We start from the raw sequence: 22,231 nt of genomic DNA, 5'->3' as shown, positions 1-22,231 counted from the left end.
CATCCACTTTCCTACAAATGGCCAGATTTCATTCTTTCTCATTGCATTGTACATATATACCACATCGTCTTGATCCATTCATCAGGTGATGGACATTTAGACTCTTTCCATGTTTTGGCTATTGTTGACATTGCTGCTATGAACATTGGGGTACATGTGCTCCTATGCATCAGCACTTCTGTATCCCTTGGGTAAATCCCTACCAGTGCTATTGTTGGGTCAAAGGAGTTCTATGGATAGTTTTTTGAGGAACCTGCACACTCTCTTCCAGAGCGGTTGTACCAGTTTACATTCCCACCAACAGTGCAGGAGGGTGCCCGTCTCTCCACACCCTCGCCAGCATCTATAGTCTCTTGATTTGTTCATTTTAGCCACTCTGACCAGTGTGAGGTGGTATCTCAGTGTGGTTTTGATTTGTGTTTCCCTGATGATTAGTGATGTTGAGCATCGTTTCATGTGCCTGTAGGCAATCTGGATGTCCTCTTTGGAGAGTGTCTGTTTATGTCTTCTGCCCATTTCTTCACTGAGTTCTTTGTTTTTTGGGTGTGGAGTTTGGTGAGTTCCTTGTAGATTTTGGATACTAGCCCTTTATTTGATATGTCATTTGCAACTCTCTTTTCCCATTCTGTCGGTTGCCTATTAGTTTTCTTGATTGTTTCCTTGGCAATGCAGAAGCTTTTTATCTTGATGAGGTCCCAGTAGTTCATTTTTGCTGTAACTCCCCTTGCTTTTGGGGATGTGTTAAGTAGAAAATTGGTGTGGTTGAGGTCAAGGAGGTTGTTTCCTACTTTCTCCTCAAAGGTTTTGATGGTTTCCTGTCTCACATTCAGGTGCTTCATCCATTTTGAGTTTATTTTTGTATATGGTGTAAGAAGTGGTCTAGTTTCTTAAAATACACATATGAGTGAAATCATATGGTATTTGTCTTTCTCATACTGCCTTATTTCACTTAACATTATACTATCTTGCTTTATCCATGTTATTGCAAATGGCAAGATTTTGTTCTTTTTATGAGTGAATAGTATTCCATTATGTATAGATACCACAACCTCTTTATCCATTGATTTATCAGTGTACACTTGGGTTGCCTCCATAATTTGGCTCTAGTAAATAATGCTGCAATAAACATAGGGGTGTATGTTTTTGTTTGAATTAGTGCTTTTGTATTTTTTGAGTAAATACCCAGTAGTATGATTGCTGGATTGTAGGATAGTTCTATTTTTAACTTTTAGAAGAACCTCCATACTGTTTTCTGGCTACCCCAGCTTGCATTCCCACTACCATGCATGAGGGTTTATTTTTCTCCACATCCTTGTCAGCACTTGTTGTTTCCTGTGTTGTTAGCTTTAGCCATTCTGACTGGTGTGAGGTGGTTTCTCATTGTAGTTTCTTATTTCTATGATGATGAGTGATGTTGATCATCTTTTCATGTGTCTGTTGGCCATCTGTATGTCTTCTTTGTAGAAATGTCTGTTCATATCTTCTGCCCATTTTTATTTATTTTTCGGGTATTGAAATAAGTAAATGTTTTGAGGATAAGATCTAGAAAAATTGTAGATGTATATGTATGTGTGTTACACATGTATGTATATGCATGTGTATTATACATGTGTATGTATGTGTGTGCACTCAGCTCTTTGGCTGAGTGGGCCTAGAATCAATAAGCACATGGTGTCCACATCTTGATTTCTCAAAACCATCTTCCACTAAAAAGAACCAGTCTTCCCTATAGATATTGCTGTTTTTAGCACTACAGCAAAGTATAAGATGTGCCTGGAACATATTCCTGGGCCAGAAAGTAAGGAACCGTTCAACAAATGAGCAAAATGTCACATGGAAACAGGAGCCAGCTTAAAAGGACTCCCACTGGCCAAGATGAGGACTATTTGAACATCAAAATAAATAACAATAGTAATGTATTACAACCCATTGAATAAAGTAGGAAGCCAAGAGTAAACAGATGAATGAATGAATGAGGGAAAAGTTCTTCCTTAAAGGAAAATGTCATCCAGTACATCATTTCCAAAGAATGTTGGAAACAGACTTGCCATTCAGCAACCATCATAGAAGTGGTTGCTTCAAGCAGGAATATTTAACGGATCCTAAGTTTGTGGGTAAAGATTTAATTTGTGTCAGAAAATAGGTGCAGTTTCAGAATACCTCCCCAGAAAATTCTAATCAGTTACACGGAGGGAAAATGTTCAATATGAGGTAGAGAAACCAGAAACACTAACATGACCAGATGATCAGGGTTCAGGCGGTCAGTGTGAAGATGAGTTCACATCACATCACCTGATGCAATGCACTTAGAATATACACCACAGCATTCTGGCGTTGGTCCTGCTAAGAATATACAATCTAAATCAGGTCATGAGGAACATCAGATAAATCCAAATTGAGAATCATCCTACAGAATGTAAGGCCTATGCTCTTTAAAACTTTCAAATTTTGAAAGGTAGGGAAAGCCTAAAGAATTGTTCTAATTTGATGGAGTCTTAAGAAGCATGACAAATTCAGCAAGCATTCCTGGATATGGTCCTGGACTAAAATATGAAGAGACTCCATATAACTGGATGAAGCCTTAAGAGTCATGACAAAATCACCACACATTCCTGGATAAGGTCCTGTACCTTATTTGTTAGCAAATTTTGAATAAGATCTCAACTACAAAATGGTGATATAACAACTTTGAGTTCCTTATTTGGAGAGTTGTTTGTTGGCTGTTAGGAAAGTATTCTTGTTTGTGAAAATACATGCTGGAATGAGATCTCTTGTCTAGTTGCTTTCAAAGGGTTAAGGAAAAGGCTAATGATAATAAGTAAATATTATACATTATAGATAATATAATGTTTATTATATATCCCCATTATATGTAAGAAAGAGAGGAAAAGAAATAAGCAAATGCAGTAAAATATTAACACCAGAGGGGTCTATGTGAAGGTAAAAGAATTATTTGTATGTCTGGTAACGTTTCTGTAAATTTGAAGTTATTCAGAGATAAATTTTTTTAAAAATAAATTGCTTTTTTAAAGCAAGAAAAAAATAAACCCTCAATGTGGCCTTAAAGGCAAAAGTCAGTAATGAACACAGGGGAAAAGCCAGAGTATCAGTGAATGAACACTTAGTTCATTTTTTCTTATGTTCTCATATGTAAATAATAAGAAATATAGCACAGTACCTTCCTAATCTATAGCACATTAAGATTCAGGGCCTTATTTTTATCATTAACTAATACTACCAATCACAGATTGTCAACAACTTATCTTAACCAATCCTCATGAGTAGGTTCAGAGCTAGGCTCCAGGGATTATAAAAGTATAAGATCTGGGCTCTGACTCCCAGGATCCTGATTGTAGGGGAGAAGCTGGATATATGTAAATGATAGTCTTCAACAATGCTCAAGCTTCGTGTTGAAGAAATAAAATAGTTAATGCTGACAAGCTTCACTAAAGGAGAGGGTCACCAGTGAGTAGGGTGGTCAGGGAAGCATCCGTCTTTAGAGAGATAATAGGCTTTATCCAGCCTGGCTGGCCTTCAATGTAACCTGACCTACCTTCTCTAATGGAGCCTACCTCTACTTAAATACTTTTAGAAATGGTGATTCATGTTTTCCTGAGGCAGCCCATTTCCCTGTTGAAAAGTTCAAATTATTGGAAAGTTCTCTCTCTTATGGAGCCAAAATATACCTCTTTGTACCTTGTACTTTAGGGCAACACAAAATAAGTTTAATTCATCTTCTGCCTATAAACCTTTCACATATTTGAAGACTATTCTTATGTCTCCTCTAATTTTTCTTTCTGTTTCAAACATTTTCAGTTTTTTTAGCTGTTGTAGATTTATTAAGTGCTTCACTACCCTAGGTGCACTAATCTGCCAATGAATCCAAAGGCTGTTCCCAGCGAGCTGTGGTCTCATTTAATGCAGAATACAATGTAACTTTTACCTTTCTGAGATGGATTACCACACATTATTTGTGCAACATCAGATCGCATTGGTTTTTTGGTTTTTTTTGTTTTTTGGCAGCTTCACAGACCCTGTTGACACTAAAATGTTCTAGTCTTTTCCACATGAGCTGCCATTCCAGTCTTCCTCCAGCCTGTACTTTTGTAGCTGATTTTTTTAGGTGCAACCTTTTGCCTTTATCCCCATTACATTTCCTCCTAAATGAAAAGAATTGATCCAGCAGGAAATCACCTTGAATTTTTAATTTTATCTCATGTTTAGGGTATTCCTTTTAGATATGTGTTTAAGTTTATCAGACATTGGTTGTCTTTTTATTCAAGAAATAAGGCAACTACGACAGTGGAAATCCCTAGGATGCTACCTCCAGTTTTATTGTGAAAATTAACCATCCATCTTTGTTGTAGCATTTAAGTACTATTAAAAATAGCTCTAACCCTTGTGTCATTTGAGGGGAGCTGTCAGCTTTGACTGCCTCGTGGTTTTGAAGAGTCCCATTTTTAAAATTCCAGCTATAAAAATTAATATAAAAAAGAAGACACAACCTAACTAAAAGGCATCATCAAAACCATTATAGTAAAGAAATTCACTAACAAAAGGAAAAATGAAGAGGAATAAAACACACATTAAGTACTTTCCTGATAGTCAACAAGTGAATATCTTGGCACTGTGAGTGCAAATATTTATCACCTGAAATGAAGGGTTGATATTGTATAGGGAAAGCATAATCAAAATAAAACTCTTACCCTGTGGACCCACAGGTTCTTGTTTTTACAAATAATAAAAGCCCTGGATCAGAAAGCTTTTCCATCAACATTGAAAGTCAGAATATAATATGACTTGGATAATAAGTGGTGTAATTTATGCATCTAATTGTTAACCTAATCATTAACAGAGTTGTACACAATTGTCTCTCTCGTGGTTTTCAGCTCTTTAGAACAAAGCACTTAGTTTACTTTCTGTTCTCTGTCTATTCTAGAAAACAATACAGAATATATATATTTTTATTTTATTCTTGGGGGGTTAAACACTTGGTAAATATATACATTTCAAACATCAGTCCTCTGGCATTCTGTATTTATCATTCTCTGCAGGTTGAATCAACCACAGGCAGTGAAATTTAGGGGTGTTGTTGGTCATATTTATTGTTGGTATTTAATTATATCCAAATCCAGACATCAATTCACATCTTGAGTCCTAATTGCCTTTGAGAGGTCTATGCACAGAACAATAGCTGGAGTGAATCTTCAGAAGAGAAGTCTTAAATATAGGTTCTTCCTGATCTTGATGAATTAAAACCCAAGGCGGGGAGACAGTTTTGTTGTGAAGAAGCCATCTGTTTATTTATGTACAGCGTTTGTATTCAAAATTTAAGGAAATTAATCAAGTAAAAAGCATCAGAATTCACAACACAGAAAACAAGAGTACTGAACAGGCATACAATTTCAGAAAACCAAGTAGATAATGAGGTTTCAACCTCTGTGGTTTAATCTTCTCTAGTCCCAAGGAGACCTCTCTGGTGTGTGTACACTGCATGATTTGCTTTGCATTGATTCTTGCTACTTGAGGGCTCAGAACATGAATCGGTGACAAGTGCTAAGTTAATGAATTAGCAGCTGTCAGCACAGACTGTACCAGCATATCCTTGATTTAGGAACTTCTCTGGTCCTTGGTTAACAGGCAACTGGGTTCACTGATAATAAAATCTGTCCCCAATCCATACATGTGCATAAAGGGATGAACATTTCTTCAGGAAACAAATGTCAATTAAAAATGTGAGCCAGAATTGCAAATGACTCTAGGCTTTGGAATATGTGCCAACTCCTTGTTGCTCACCCAGAAGTTGTCAGAAGATAGGGAGCAAAGACCTTTTTAAGGTCTTGCGCCTGGACATTTGGCTCTGCTCTCAGAAGTCTGATGGGTAAGCTTAGAGCCAGAGCCGGTATTTTAGGCATAAAGTCATCACTGCTTTTTGTACTTTTTTAAGGCAGTAACTTCATTATTCTTGCAGTAAAGCCCTCTGAAACTGTCTTCACCCCACAGCCTCCTCGTAATTTCTTCTGCATTTAATTCAGTTCACTATACTTAAACAGGAGTACAGATTACTATATTATGCTCTTAGACTTGTTCTCTGGATGATTCCTGAATGGTTATCATGTTTTCAGCTAAATGAAAAGAGACAGCTTTGCACAGTAGATAGTTCCTTAATCACTGTTAGTCATCAGTTTCCCTTATCCACTAAGTAGAGATGATAATAGTACCTATTTCCCAAGAATAAATGAAATAATCCATGTAAAGTGTCTGGAATGTAAGGGGCTCAGTTCATTATTATGAATGTTTTTATTCCCTCATTGACTTTTATATCTGTTTTGGTACCAAGACATGATTATCCATACAAGACACACTACATCAGGGCGCCTGGGTGGCTCAATCAAGTTAAGCATCCGACTTTGGCTCAGGTCATGATCTCGTAGTTCATGGGTTCAAGCCCCGCATCAGGCTCTGTGCTGACAGTCCAGAGCCTGGAGCCTGCTTCAGATTCTGTGTCTCTCTGCCCCTTCCCCACTGGCACTCAGTTTCTCTCTCTCTCTCTCAAAAATAAATAAATATTAAAAAATTTTTAAGAATATATACTACACAATTGGTTGATGATAAATAAGCAAATGAATGAAAGTTTATTAAGGTAGGAACCTAAATTGTGAAATCAGTAGACAGCCAGTTAAAGGAAAATTAGGCAACATCTTGACAAATAAAAACCATACACACATATGATTTTAACCAGAAATTTTTCATTCCAGTCTCCATTTTATAGATGAGGAAAATTTAAATTTAAAGGTGAGAATTATTCTAGATGCTTTGCTCTCAATTCGCTCCCTCATTTAAAAATCTTAATTTGTATCTATGCCTGCAGGTCAGTTAATCAAGAGAGCAAATTTTGATTATACAGCTTGTAAAGCCTCAGGTTTTAAGATAAAGGATCTTCCCTCCCATTACCTCTTAGCTGGCAATACTTGTTTTTACCTACTCATTTCCTGGACATCGCTCATATGGCTATGACCAAAAGCACACCAATCCATTTATGGTTTTTTCCTGATTTTGGAAAACAGCAAAAGTATATTCCAACTTGAGATCATAATCTGTTTATGGACACAGACTTTCCTTTTTAAAAAAATTTTTTTATGTTTTATTTATTTTTTGAGAGAGAGAGAGACAGTGAGAGCAGGGAAGGGACAGAGAGAGAGGGATAGACAGAATCCAAAGACAGGCTCCAGGCTCTGAGCTGGCTATAAGCACAGAGCCTGACACTGGGCTCGAACCCACAAACCATGAGATTATGACCTGAGCCAAAGTTGGACCCTCAACCAACTGAGCCACTCAAGTACCCCAAAGACTTTCCTTTTCTAATGACTTGAGACATTTGCTTTCCATGGTTGGATAACAGAGCAGAAAAACTCTTTTAAATACTCTCCTTAAAGAGGAAGTTTTAGCATGCATTGTTAGAAAGTAAGACTCATCAAATGTGTTCTATGAGATATCCTTTAAATTTCCAGCTGAGATTTTAATCGAGGAGATACACTTAATAAATATTTATATACCCATAGCCTGAAGTATAAACCTGTGAATATTGAAGAGTATTAATCAATGTTCTTTCATTGTTTTGTTTGCTTTTAATTTGTCTTCTTTTTTACCTTTTTTTAATGTTTGTTTATTTTTGCAAGAGAGAGACAGAGTGCAAATGGGAGAGTGGCAGAGAGAGAGAGAGGGAGGTACAGAATCCGAAGCAGGCTCCAGGCTCTGAGCTGTCAGCACAGAGTCCGATGTGGGACTCGAACCCCCAGACTACGAGATCATGACCTGAGCTGAAGTCAGATGCTTAACCAACAGTCACCAAGGCACCCATGATTTGTCTTCTTTATTACAGTTTGTTTGTTTGGTTTGATTTGATTTGGTTTCGTGCAGAGAAATTTCTGGAATATGGCTAAATTCAGAATTTCATTCTTTAGGTATCTATATGACGTTTCTGTTTAACTCAGGTTGTTTTTCACCATTGTACTCTCTGACAACATTTGTGAAATCATGTTGCAATGCAAAATAAAAGATCACTGCCATGTGAATGTAGTATTGGGATTTATAAACTGTCTTAAATGAACAACCCCATTTCATTTTCAATTAAAATCATAATGTGAAGGGTAAATTTAGAAGCAAATTGGTTCTTAGTTTAAAGATGTAATATACACATACAAATATACAGACTTTTGTCAATGAGTTCATTACAGCATTTTTATATTATATTTATAAAAAATTTGCTAAAATGTCTTTCTTTCAAATAGACCGAGACTATAAACTGAATAGTACATTATGCAGATTATAAAAATTTGTGGCTAAAGAAATAAACCTACATCATAGTAAGCAGAGGAAAAAAGGAAAATCATATGTGTATCATGTTTATAATAATCCAGAACAAAACAACTAAAAGAACTATAAATCCAAAAGACAGAGGGAAATTATACCAAGTAAAAATAGAGGGGTTTTTTCTGGACAGTAAGAGAGTAAGTAGGATTTGTTTGGTTTTATTTTGTTGGTCCCTTCTAACTTTCTTGAACTTCCTAAAATTTCCCATACTAAACATTTATCACTTTTATAATACAGAGGGAAAAAAAGCCAAACAAACTTGAAATTAACATGGCTTTTTCCTGTTTGTACTCAACTGAGTTACTGCTTTCTAGTGACACTGGGGATATATGAAAGCCTTTTTAAAGAGGCAATTTCTGAGCAGGACTGCCAGAAGTAGGCCCTTCCCTGAGTGTCTTCTGAGATCTAACCTCAGTGCTCCCCAGCTGAGTTTTGTTGCTCTGTGAAGGTTCACATAATGAGTGTTTTCATCTTTTCATATTAAAAATGACCTCCTGGCCCGAATCTTAGCTTCCCAGATGACTGAGGTTTGCTGGTCACAGCCTAAGAAAAAATAAAGCAAAACTACTTAGTGCTTCATCCTGCTCTTGGATTCTACATTTTAGTTCCACACAAGCTCTCAGGCTTTGTTGTTTGTTTGCCTTTGTTCTCACCCTATAGATCCAACAAGGGTGATGGTCCCCCCCTCCGGTATGGATGTCACTGTTGGAGAAAGTATTGTTCTGCCATGCCAGGTAACACATGATCACTCGCTAGACATCGTCTTTACTTGGTCATTTAATGGACACCTGATAGACTTTGACAAAGATGGGGACCACTTTGAAAGAGTCGGAGGGGTAAGTATTAATATCAGACTATCTACAGGAAATTGAGTATGCGACTGAACTTCTCAAAAGTGACTCACCTTGTTTAGACTAACTTGAAAAGAAATGTAAGGTTATTCCTTGATCATTTTGTTGAACCACCTTATTTTAAGAAATTCGTGGTTAATTCCTGCTTGTGGTTTCCTGATCGGTGTGGCGGTCCTGGTACCCATCACAGCAATGCTCTGGGCTACTCATTCCATTCTGTGTGTGAATGAGCAAACTGAGGCTTGAGGGAACTGTATGGCTTGCCTTGGCCCCAAAGCCCTAACTTGCAGACCTCACCTTTTAACTTCAAATCCCAGGCTCTGTTCCCCCAAACAGTACCATGTATCATCGCAGCAATTAAGTAAATATCTTAAGGATACTTTACTCATGTGTTTTTAGGTGGCTGATTAAACTCCCCTTGGAGCCACATCATTGTGACATTAGGGCTCTCTTTCTTGAGTCTGAAAGTCTGATCAGAGTATTTATTATCCAGGTAATTTTGAATTCAAGTGTTTGAATTTTCAAAATACCTTACTTTCCATAAAAATACATATTACCACTGAATGAGAGGAGGTTAAATCTGGAAACAATTTGTATTTATCACAGTTCTTCTCAAAAAAATTGGGGGGCCTACCACAGCCCTACATTCTCACTAGTAATGAAGATTCATTCTGTCTGCCATCCTTATGGTGGGTCCAACCAAAAACCAGCAGAAAATAAGAATGAGGCTATAATGTGAAAAGCCCTCCCCAGCCCCAGCCATAGGAATCCAATGTGCGCACTTCATTTTGCTTCACTTGCCCTTATGTTGAGATTAAGAGGGCTAAAATTTATAAAATTATCCATATGATAAGTTGAGGGTCTGTTTTCTACTCAACCATGTATACTACTCATATTAATTACATTCTTGCTGCCTTTCTCAAATGGTGTCTCTCACAGAGCACCAAGAATAATTTGAGCATTTTCTCAACTTTCCCAAAGATCATCTACAACTGCTACTATTTTAGATACATAGGAGAGAAGTTAGTTTATTAGATCAGTGGATGCCTTGGGTCATGAAGGATTCCCTCTTGGAACCCTGTTTGGGAAAGGCTGCGTGAAATTGCCAATATTAAGCATTCTGGACTTCTTTGATATGATTCAGCTTAAAAATCAAGTGGAGAGAGATTAATTTCACAAGGGCATTGAAGATCTTCAGTACCTTCAGGTCTAGAAAAGTGCATAGCCCAGTGCCTACCACAAAAGAAGAATCTGATACATATTAATAGTTGTACTAATTGAAGGAAGAGTAATATTGATGTTAATCACAGGAAAGTATAAGTTGAGAAAACTTTCATAGATTAAGCAGAATATTCGTTTTCATACGAAGACCAGTGAACTTGGGCAGGAGAGATGCTAAAAATATTATCTCCCAGAAGGGCACAGGCACCAGCCAATTAGAACAGCTGCCTGATTGATGGAAATAAATGCCCCTGCCAGTCAGACACTTGAGGACTTTATGCTGGACTGACTGCTTATCAACCAGGGCTGAGGCGCAGGTGGAGACACCCCTAATGGAGTCAGGCTCTAATGACCACCTTTCACAGAGAGCTCTATCCGTGGAATCACTCTCGTTAGCCTTTCATATGGCAAATGCTTCTCTGTTCTGTGAAACTCTTGTTGCTGACACCAATCAGTTATTCCTCATAAGTGCAAAATTCAGGACAGCACTACAGATTGTGAGCAATATGTATATTAGCTACCAGTATCGTCAATGTCTCTAGAGGTAGGACTTGACAATAGAAGAGGTAAGAAAGCAATTCTGAAGTCAGGCCATTTTGCAGTTTCTGCTTCCTGGGTCAGCATAGTTGAAGTGATGCTTGGCAGAACCAGCCTATATAGCAGTTTTTGGAAAAGCTGTTATTTCATTGTCCTTTGACAGCCTCCAAGTGCTCTGTCAGGAACAGAACAGACCACAGCAGGGGAAAATAACCTGGTGCTGTTTTGTTCACTTTGGTAGGAACATGAATGTAGATCTCAGTAAACTGTTTGATCTGGATAACTTCAAAGGAAGAGAGAAAGTCATTGTGGTCTCATTTTGTGAGACTCTTTTCTCAATCCTGACTTTATTTTTTTCTTTGTTTCAGTTTTACTTTAAAAAACACAGCTTGGGTCAAAAGCTGTTAATAAAGACAGCACATTCTGTTAATATTTTGCTGTACTCTGAAATTTCCAGGCTATACCTAGTCTTTTGGGCCCTTAAGCCTTGGCGAATAAAATGGATTCTTGGTACAGTGTACACATTTCTTTAAAACAAATACAACTTTCTACCTTCCCTGCACATGCCCACTTGTGAGGTATATTTTTTGTTTAAACCTATACTTAAGAGTCCTAACATGTGAAATGTCTTAGGTAAAGAGGTACTAATAATGGTGGTGATGATGCCTTATATTTGCAAAGTGCCTAATGATATATCAAGCACTTTCATGTATATCAGCTCTTTAATCCTCACAGAAAACCTGTGAAATACCGTAGCAATTATTATCCTATTTTACCGAGCAATTATAAAACTTGGTTAGTAAATACAATCTGAATGAGACCCCAAGTATTATAAATAAAAGAATTTTCAGGTAAAAAAAATCACAGCTCTTCTTGAGCTAGATTTAATACCTTTGATGAGATCATTCATGGTCATCAATAATACCAATTTAAATGTACTTTGTGCTTCACTGTTTTCAGGATTGCACATACACATATGATCTCCTTTGATTCTCACAACCTCACTCAGTAGGCAATGCATCCCTCTTTCCCAGGTCAGTGAACTAATACCCAGAGACTTTCATGAAATCACAGCTCAAGTCAGCTGAGGACCGACCATCAACTTTCCCTTCACTGAACGCTTGAGCCTGTCATGTAAACCTATTTACAACTATTGGCAGTTCCACATCTTCCATTGTCCTGGGTAAATTTGGGATGTGTTGCTCTAAAACAAAGGGAATTAAGCACACCTTACATAGAATGAGTAAGGACTTTCTGGATGGTAGAATGGCCTGATGTTATGGGTTCACATCCCAGCTGTCCCATTTCCTACCTAAGTGACTTTAGGCAAGTCATACAACCTCTTTGTGCTTGAGTTTCTTCATCTATAAAGTAAGGATAACAAGAGCACCGGCCTCCTAGAACATGTGAGTATTTAGCTTTTATATATCCCTCCCATATTTAAATACTGTTACGCATTATCCAACATTATTGTCATTTAGAAGAATAGCAACAGGGCCAAAATAACCTATATTATCCTGTCATCCATTGGGAGATTAGAAGTAAGCATAGCCTCCTGAATCTGACCTCTAGGGAGCACTTTACACAAGCCGCCTGTTCTCCAAGCTTTTGATTAACCAACTCCAAGGTGTTGTCATGTTCTTTGTTTGAAATACCACCTTTGTGATAACCTGCGGAGCCATCTTCCGTATTTATTAAAATTACCATGATGGTGAATGAGTAGAAATATTTCCATGGCACACAGACATCCATACTGGGATGTAATCAGTCCTGTTCATCTGCTAATCAACCTTGCATTTGGCATTTCAAAAACAAATTAGCAGCATTCCACACTAGGTGATCTGGATTTCCTTAGAGAGTCTGGTCCTCATAATCTTTTAATTCAAATCTGGGAGCAATCAAAATGCTGGCTGTGAGACAGAGTTGTGCAGTTAAATGCAGATGCTTCCAAATGTGGGCTTGCCTCTCCTTTCTAAATATAGAGTTCCAAAGTATTGGAGCACCAGTGAAGGCCAAAGGCTGAGGGCATATCTGAAATGACCCACAGGACTAGATCGAGAGCCTCCGTAAGTAAATTTAAGTGCTTCCAACATCAGTGGCAAACTGCTCCAGAGACTGAGAAGCCAGACACCTGAGGTCTCATCTAAGGTGTGTCCTGAAAATGTTGGTGTTCTTATCTCTCAGGCAGGCTCACATATTTTTAATAGGCTATGGCTTGCATCACTAATGTTTTCATCAGCCAGTGTAAAATAAATCCATTAGTCACAGTGTCCTTCATGTGATAATGATATTTAGAGCTCATTAAAAAGTAATTGTAGCCACTTTCCCCTACTTTATCAGCAGGATTCAGCTGGTGATTTGATGATCCGAAACATCCAGCTGAAGCATGCGGGGAAATACGTCTGCATGGTCCAAACAAGTGTAGATAGGCTGTCCGCTGCTGCAGACCTGATTGTAAGAGGTATGCGGAATTTTGGTTTCTGTTCTTCAAATACTTTTGTGATATCTACTGCTGCACAGATTTCTAAAAACCTTCCCACTTGAGAATTATGGAAGAGAGTCAGGTAGCAGCTGAACATTGTAAACAGTGTTTCATGCCTATAGAAGTTCTGTGTGGATCTCTTTCTCATAGGGGGGATCACCAGAAAGTGCAGAGCAAATCCAGTTACTCCACACTGAAAATAACTCCTGTGAGTGCCCCAAGTGCCCCAATTTACGGCTGTTGGAGTTGATATGACCTTTTAGAATAATTTTGGATTAACAAAAGCAAATAGTTTAAAGAAGGATCAGACTGTACCTTTTGATGTTTCATCTGGGCTAAGCCAAATTAGTGATGTAGGGCACTGATATAACAGTGGCTTCAGAAAAATCACCAGATTTTCTCAGTTCCTTTTTTCCCCTAAAGTTAATAGTTGTATCCAGTTCTTAAAATATGCCTTCAGAGGAACGGCCCAGGATGTAGTAAGTATGCTGGGGGTTGATGACAAATGACGAAATGACATTTGTGAGATTTTCTTGAGTACTATCAACATGGCCTAACTTCACCCTAATGGCTACAAACAGCCTGCCTGAGCCCCCATGGAACCAATTTCTAAAGGAACAGAAGTAAATGGAGTTTTAAGAAATATTTGTTTTAAGTTTATATATTTTGAGAGAGAGTGAGAGCACAAGTGTGCACAGAAACAGAGGCATAGAAAGAATCCCAGACAGGTTCTGTCCTGCCAGCCCAGACCCCGACACAGGACTCCATCCCACACACTGTGAGATCAGGACCTGAGCTGAAATAAAGACTCGATGCTCAACGGGCCACCGAAGCACCCCAGAAATATTTTTATATTGAAATTAAAATCTTTGAGAAGCAGGATATGCACCAGCATCAAATCAATGCATGCCCAGGGCTTTTCTGAAGTATTAAAAGTGCCTTTTGATGTTTCATCTGGGCTAAGCCAACTTAGTGATTTAGGGCACTGATGCAACAGTGACTGCAGAAAAAATATTAAAAGTGAAGCCAAATCAGAACATCAAAACAATCTCTTGTCTAGCACCTTCTTCATCTGAACCCTAACCATTGGTGTTTAGGAATCTCTGGCCAGCAGAACTTTGAGTGCAAGAATATAAAACTCCAGGGGAAATCAGGTGTGGAGGCAGGGTGAATCTGAGTGCAGGGCGAACAAGGTATTATGGGAAGCAACAGAAGTGTGCCCTCTAGGCACAATCTAAGGGGGCGGGGGATATGTGGGAGTTAGCAACTTGAACTCATTGTCAAGAGAGGTTAAAGAAAAATAGCTTTTCCATCCTGTCTGCTTTAGTTCCTCTTTAAATTGCCTACAAAAACCTTTCTGTAGGTAATGGTACAGAAAAGACTCCAGTAAGAAAAAAAATTTGCAACCTAGGTTGAGCTGTCCATTGAATAACTTATAGAAACATGTTTATTTCCACTTTAAAATACATGAGAGCTGGTCTGCTCTCCCCCTGGGGACAAAAGAATTCTGTTGCTGAAAATTTATCCTCTATTTAATTAGGATAATGTTCAGATCAGCAGTTTAAACACCAATAAATTAGACTAATAAATATTTAAATCAGTAATACTTGAAGTTCTTAAATGATATTGTATACTTCATTTCACAGAAAATAACATTAAATACCAAGAGGAATTTGCAAACTCAGTCTAAAAGAAAATCTAGTCTAATCAGTTAATAAGGCCAATAAATTAATATGCCATTTTAAACCATAATCTTTCATTTTATTTCCTTTAGCTCTGCTCTTGCAGTTTTTCTGCATATTACAGAGAGGATGCAGAAATGCGTTTCTCTGCCCTGTAAGAGGTTTTTGTGTCTGAAACTGGGAAAGCTTTGAGTCTTGCCTCCAGCTTCCTTGATTCTCTGCCTACTTTACTTAGTCTGTAGCACTAAGGGCAGGTGGAAAGGCCCTTCTTCACTGGGAGAGGAGCAGAATCGCTATTCTCACACCAACATTCCCTCTTCTGTTGCCTGTGACAGAAACATCTGTAGGCCCCTGGCCATGTGAACATTTTGTTCAGAGGATAAACATTTGCTCATTTTGTCATTTTGAAAGAGGGACCCAACTTCCTCAAGACAAAGTTGGTAAACATTCTATGAGGTCCTATCTCCACATTGGTCACGAGCACACACAATCAACAAAACTGTGAAAGTACCATCTCACCTCCATTGGCCAAATTCTCACACTCTTTCATTTCCTTTATTTGGTTGATAACAATGGGCTCAGATAATTCCTATCAGTTTAATTTATTGAGGAGTTTGGAGGGGAACACTTTTGTGCTTATGGTACTTTCACTTTAAAGGCCATCAAAAGAGCACCCATTAAAATGGAGGCATGGGGCCTGGATCTAGGATAAGAAAGCTAGTGGGAAACAAGAAGATGATACTGTCTTCTGGACTGTATCTGGTTAATCAGGGTTCCAAAGACCAAAGTTTGCCTCAGCTCTATCCAGGTGGCATTAGACTGACATGCTCAAATGTCACCATGGAAAATTAATCAGTTTCAGCATACAGATTTCCAAACCTTTCATTCAGGAGTAGGAGGGAGAAGCTAAATTTAGTCTCACCTGTGGGTCTATAAAAATGATTTTTAAAAAAAGAAAGAGAAAGTTAGGATATCCTAGGAAGGGTACAGGAGTGAATCTCAGAACAAAGTCTTACTTCAGGAAATTACATTGAACTTTTCAGCACTCTGCTAGACATCTCTTTCTTCCCTGCCTGGTGACTTGGCCCAGTAGTACTTAGCAGTACACTTGACTGCTCTATGGGGCTGAGCAAAGCTCTCCTGGGAGTATCTCCTGAATCCCATCTCAGGGACATGAGATTTGTCATCCTGTCTCCCTCACAATCAGCTTCCTTCCTGAGGTGGTCAGTTGTGCCTTGTTACAGAACATTTAACTGCCTGGTAGGAGCTTTTCCTATTGGAATCTAAGACAGTGCCAGCTCTTTGCTTGGGCTGTGTTGATATTTTGTGTTTGCCTACTGCTTTCCACCCCTCTGCTTATTTATGATTTCCAGTCCTTCATTTAAAACTGATTTACTCTTGTCTCCATGATTTAAGTATGCGGGCAGAAACAAAGAACATCAGGAAGATAAGTGGAAATATAAAGGTATGACTTACGGAAATTGCAAATGAAAGAGTCTTTAGATTCCAGCCCAGTTCTGAAGTTCCACTGAAAAAGCCACAGTCTGGTGACTCTTTGGAGCACTGGCCATTTTCACAGCAGTTCCCTTGCATACAAGCGTGTATTTGCATATGACATGGGACAGGGGCAGGGTTAGTAAGTACAGTGCAGCAGGAATGGGAATGTAGAAGCAACACTGTGACCATCAACACTCTAAAGCTCTCTCTGCTCAAATCTGCACTCTGGGTGGTAGAAATGACCATTTCCAAAAGAATTTCATCTTTATTTATCACTGCTCTATCCACAGATAACACTGCCCCACCCATACCAGAAACCTGTAAACATATGATAGATGAATTAATGAATTTGGGCTTCTATGGTATCCCAATACTCTCTCCTAGCATTTGGAACAGATATTCCATTTTAATTTTTAGTTTACCTATGTTTTTGTTTATTATACAGTGAGCTCCTAGGAAAAAGGGGCTATGTCAGGGCACCTGGGTGACTCAGTGGGTTAAACGTCCAACTCTTGGTTTCAGCTCCAGTCATGATCTCACAGTTCATGGGTTCAAGCCCTGCCTCGGGCTTTGTGCTGACAGTGCAGAGCCTGCTTGAGATTCTCTTTCCCTCTCTCCTGTCCCTCTCCCCCTTTCTCCCTCCCCCCTCCCTCCCTCAAAATAAATAAATAAACAGGAAAGAAGGAAGGTAGGAAGGAAGGTAGGTAGGTAGGTAAGGAAGGAAGGAAGGAAAGAAGGAAGGAAGGAAGGAAGGAAGGAAGGAAGGAAGGAAGGAAGGAAGGAAGGGCGATATCTCATTCATCTGTAGTTCCAGAGCCAGAAGAGTACTGGGCACCCAAAAAAATATTCAAAAAGGAATGGACAAGTGATGAATCTGTGAGTGGGTGAATAAATAGTTGCATGGATCAGCACTGCCTTCAATTGAGCAATCATTTGCTTGGATATGTGAATGTACTGCTCCTTTCTGAGGGTCTTGCTCTTTCACAGGTCCCCCAGGACCCCCAGAGGCTGTGACCATAGATGAAATTACAGATACCACTGCTCAGCTCTCCTGGAGACCCGGGCCTGACAACCACAGCCCAATCACCATGTATGTCATTCAAGCCAGGACTCCATTCTCCGTAGGCTGGCAAGCAGTCAATACAGGTACCATATTGGATGCCTGGTGCTAGTCTTTCATAGGGGCTTCTGAAACTCAGATAATGGACAAAGAGCAGTGGCAGAAGCCAAGGGCCATCTAGGTTCTCATTCAGGCACAACTACAAATGCTTCCTAGACCTCATCTAATGGTACTATCATTTATTTAATGTTTTTCTTTATACCAACTCGTGTTTTTTTCTTTGTTTCTTTTTTAATGTCTTTGTTTAATTTCTTTGTTTCTTTTAATGTCTATAACATGATAGATCTTTGTGTTGGTTATATTTTTTCTTAGCATAATAAAATACATTAGTTGTAAAAATAAAATGCAATGATCTGTTTATTACCTAAAATTATATGTGTACTACTAATGATACACTTTGAGAAGCAGTGGACTCTGCTAGCCTATATAGCCTTTGTAGAGTTGATACACTGCTCTCAAAAAATCAATAACCAAGGAAGCCTAGAGCCCCTTTACTTGTTGCCCATTTTTATTTAGATGGCTAAATGTGGGCACGGAGTGGTGTGAGATTTTGTTATGTTAGAAAGTATATCTGTGATGCCCTGAGATGTCCGGGGCTGCACACACGCCATACTGACTGCCTGAGCATGTGCCTATCCTACACCCGCAGGTGTGGGTAACCCACTGAACCCCACTCATGATGGGGATCAGGAATTACAGTCATTCCCCATGAATGAGGACTTCCCAGTAAGTCGTAAACTTGCCTTTTGTATGCATCACTGGTCATTACTACAGATTGGATGGTTTAGCAAGGCGCTCAGATCCGCCGGCCGGGTAGGCCCACAGTACTGGTAGAGTGGAGTGCTGAGAAGGTGGTTGAATGTAAAAATAAAGGAATGTGAGTTGACCATAGCATCCCTGCCCCTCCAAATTAACTCTTTTTGTTATTTTATCTAGCTTTCATTTGAGGGGGAAATGGACAAACAAGTAGTTTTTGCAAGCAAGATACACGCTCTTCTAGTCGCTAAAGGTTGACTATGTGACCTTGATATTTTGAAGTAGACATATATGGAGTGATAGGCCTGCTCCTCTGCAATTCAGATGAATTATATTGATTTTAACAACCTCATTTTTTTTTACTTCAGCTTATCCAATCTCAGTTATGGGTTTGTGTGTTTTCAGCTCATTGATTTTCTTCTGAATCACAAGAGTGCTTAAGAAAGAAAGATAGGCAAAAATCTGGAAGTTAGGGGATCATTCTAGCCCTGACTCTGCTAATCAGGAGATCACTATACAAGTATGCATCTTCCTCTTCTTTTAAATGGGCATGATAAGAATTGTTTGTGACTCGAGAGAAATGATTGTGAAACTTTTTTAAAGATAGGAAGTGTTACAGAAATATAATGAAAGGAGGAGGATGAAGACGCTGCTGATGACAATAGTGATGGTTAAAAAATACATACTAGAATTTGTTGAACCCTTGCTATATGGTATATGATATGCTCTGCTAAGTGCTTTTCTTGGATTTTTCTCAACAGCATTGTGAATAGACATTGTTATTAACCTCTGTATGATAGGAAAACCGAGGCATGGAAAAGTTAAATGACTTGCCCAAAGTCATTGGGCTATACTAGGTGTCGATTCAGGTTTAGAATCCAGATGATATGACTCCATAGCCCCACTCTCCACCATTGTAGGCTAGGACTGTATGACCATGGTGTAAGGAGGCTGGCAGCCACTGAATCCTAGTGACCAGTGTGATGGCCTCAGCTTTGTCACAGGAGACCTCCCTTTGAGTCTTCTGGGCCACATGGGAAATCTTTATTTTTTTTTTGTTTTATTTTTTTTAAGTAAGTTCTGTACCCAACGTGGGGCTTGAACACATGACCCCCAGGATCAAGAGTCACATGGTCTAGTGATGGAGCCAGCCAGGTGCCCCTCTCATGGGAAATCTTTATGATAACGAGTTTAAAACTCAAAAAGTTGTTCAATGAGTATGGAGGCAGTATCCAGAGCGTCATGGCTGATGGCATCAAACAGTGGGCCATGTTCTCTTGGGAAGGAGCCCTTCTTCAAATACTAGTGGGTGAATATGGTCAAATTCTCTGACTGCCTCTGTAGTGATCTTTGTGGCCATTCCTTTTATATTTACAGAATCTTTCATGAGATATGTTAGTACAGTTCACTGTCAGCAGTATTACAGAGTTGTTATACTATAAATTCATTATTATATTAAGTTATAGAGCTTGGAACACACAGACAAAAGAGCAAATCTTGAATGAGTATCTATATAAGGTGTATTTTCCTCATCTATAAAAATAAACAGCAATTTTACTTTACTCATAGAATGATTATAAAAATTGAACAGTATGCCCAACAGTATTTAGCAAATGCTGAAAAACGTGTTAGGTGTTAACATAGTGATTACAATCAAGTGCTTTTGGGCCTTGAAGATTGTAATGTCATCTGATGGGGTCTGATTTGAACTTGTTAGTTTAACAGAAAGAGTTCTGGGTAACAGCTGTTGTACAACTAGTCTCAGACCATCTGCAATGCCCTACACACAGTAACGGTAATCATGATGGATGGAAGTTACTCTCTGCTTCACATGGAATCCTGTAAAACATCCCCCTCTTTTGATGTCTTTCAGTGCCAGAACTTATTGATGGGAAGACATTCACAGCAACTGTCGTGGGCTTGAACCCTTGGGTCGAATATGAATTCCGCACGGTCGCAGCCAATGTGATTGGGATCGGAGAACCCAGCCGGCCCTCAGAGAAGCGGAGGACAGAAGAGGCTCGTGAGTAGCATCCAGGACACAGAGTGTCTGTGCCAGTGGCTATTATTCCTTAGGAAAAGGCTTTGAATTCTTCCTGCTCTTCAGCCCAAATGAGGCTCTGTCTTAGCACCCCTTCCCTGGAATGATTATAGTGATCAGAAACCGGGTCTGCAGATGCTCAGCTTATTGAGTTTCAGTCGAGTTAAGTTGCCACTCTTTACTGGGTCTCCTTGTACAGTGGGAGACACTGTGTTTAGTTCTTCCAAACTCCAACTTTTTCTTCATTGGTCCGTTTGTCACCAAGATTCTTCAACCATGATTTATCTTTTTAATGCACACCCCACATTTCAAATGAAATCAACACACAGAAACCACTAGTTGCAAAGAATAGGTTCTTCAGAAATATTTAGTAAGATTTTTTTCCTAGAGTGTAAACCATTCCCAGAAGCTAGGATTCAGAACACCCTGCTCATTCATGCAAGCCCAGTCAGTAGTGTAGTATGACCCTCTGTATGCACAACTTAGAATGAGCCCAGGGAGAGAATAACAAGATTTCATCTGCATCAGTTGTGCATTTCCTTCTCTCAATAAAGTGGGAGACCAAGCTGTGGGGCTTCGTAGAGTCCCCCGCTATGATAAGTCCAAATGTTTGTTGAATGAATGGCAAGGTCCTTAAGCAAATGGGAACTCTGACCCTACTCTTAGACAAAACTCCATCTAGATCTGTTTCATTGGCTTTAACCAAGGAAACATACCCAGACACCATTGGAGCCTTTCGGTCCCATGATGATACTGTAGCTAATCCCCATGCTTTCTCTCTGCCCCCCACCAAAACTTTAATTTAATTAATTCCTCTCAGCTATCCTGAGGAGGAAGCTAGCCTAATTTCCCCTCTTTTACAGAGAAAACTGGGGATCAAAGAGGTTAAGCACAGTGAGCCAGGGGTCAACCTCTGTTCACCACTTCCTTCAGCACCCCGCTCAAAACTCACCTTCCTCCGAGAAGCCATTAGCCCAACCCTACTCTGAGCAGCCTGCTACTTCAGAACGCCACTGCACTTCTCCATTCTGTCTGCACCGTTTGTTCTTTATTGTCAACATGTCTCTGTATGTTCTACATGTGCTCTCTACCTGCAACTAGACTGTAAGCTCTGCACGGGCAGAGTGTGTATTGTCTGTCTTTTGTGTATCACCTCATGGTTAATAAATGCCTACCCAAGCATTAGAAGCAGAACCTCCGTCCTTTCCTCATACCACTGAAACTCGGCCTCTAGGGATGGAGCTGAGCATTGGTCAGACATGTCACATAACATGCACACCTTGTTGACTGGGAAACAGGTAACTAATGGCAATTTCCTTGGTACGTTTCACTTCTTCAAGCTGAAGTTTGGGCTACTTGACCACACTGTTTCTGATCTCAAAAGACAAAGATATGTTTATCAGAGTATTTGCTTAAAGTGAGTCACTTCTGTCAGGCAAACTTCCTGCCCCTCATTTGCTTTTACCACCTGATATGACTTGTTTTTTTGTCTCCTGCACAGTCCCCGAAGTCACCCCAGCTAACGTCAGTGGTGGTGGAGGCAGCAAATCTGAACTGGTTATAACCTGGGAGGTAAATGAATCATGGAACAAAAGGAACGTACATGAGCCTAGGCGATTTTATTTTTTTTTCCTGTGTGTTAAACAAATATAAGAAATTGTCTCTTCTCTT

The 22,231-nt window shown here is 39.2% G+C and overlaps 1 protein-coding gene across 1 annotated transcript in view; it reads left to right on the top strand.

Moving 5' to 3' along the window:
• CNTN4 (contactin 4) overlaps positions 1–22,231 on the top strand; it is a 474,897-nt gene that overhangs the window by 437,639 nt on the left and 15,027 nt on the right. Inside the window, exons 13-17 of the mRNA XM_029918576.1 lie at positions 9,034–9,209; positions 13,323–13,443; positions 17,631–17,789; positions 20,393–20,542; positions 22,062–22,132. Coding sequence (XP_029774436.1) covers positions 9,034–9,209; positions 13,323–13,443; positions 17,631–17,789; positions 20,393–20,542; positions 22,062–22,132 — 677 coding nt within the window. The remainder of the gene's footprint in view (positions 1–9,033; positions 9,210–13,322; positions 13,444–17,630; positions 17,790–20,392; positions 20,543–22,061; positions 22,133–22,231) is intronic.

Source organism: Suricata suricatta, chromosome 12 (genome assembly GCF_006229205.1).
Source record: "Suricata suricatta isolate VVHF042 chromosome 12, meerkat_22Aug2017_6uvM2_HiC, whole genome shotgun sequence".
Taxonomy (NCBI): domain Eukaryota; kingdom Metazoa; phylum Chordata; class Mammalia; order Carnivora; family Herpestidae; genus Suricata; species Suricata suricatta.
Note: the sequence above shows the minus strand (reverse complement) of the source record. Positions and strands in the feature narration are given on the sequence as shown.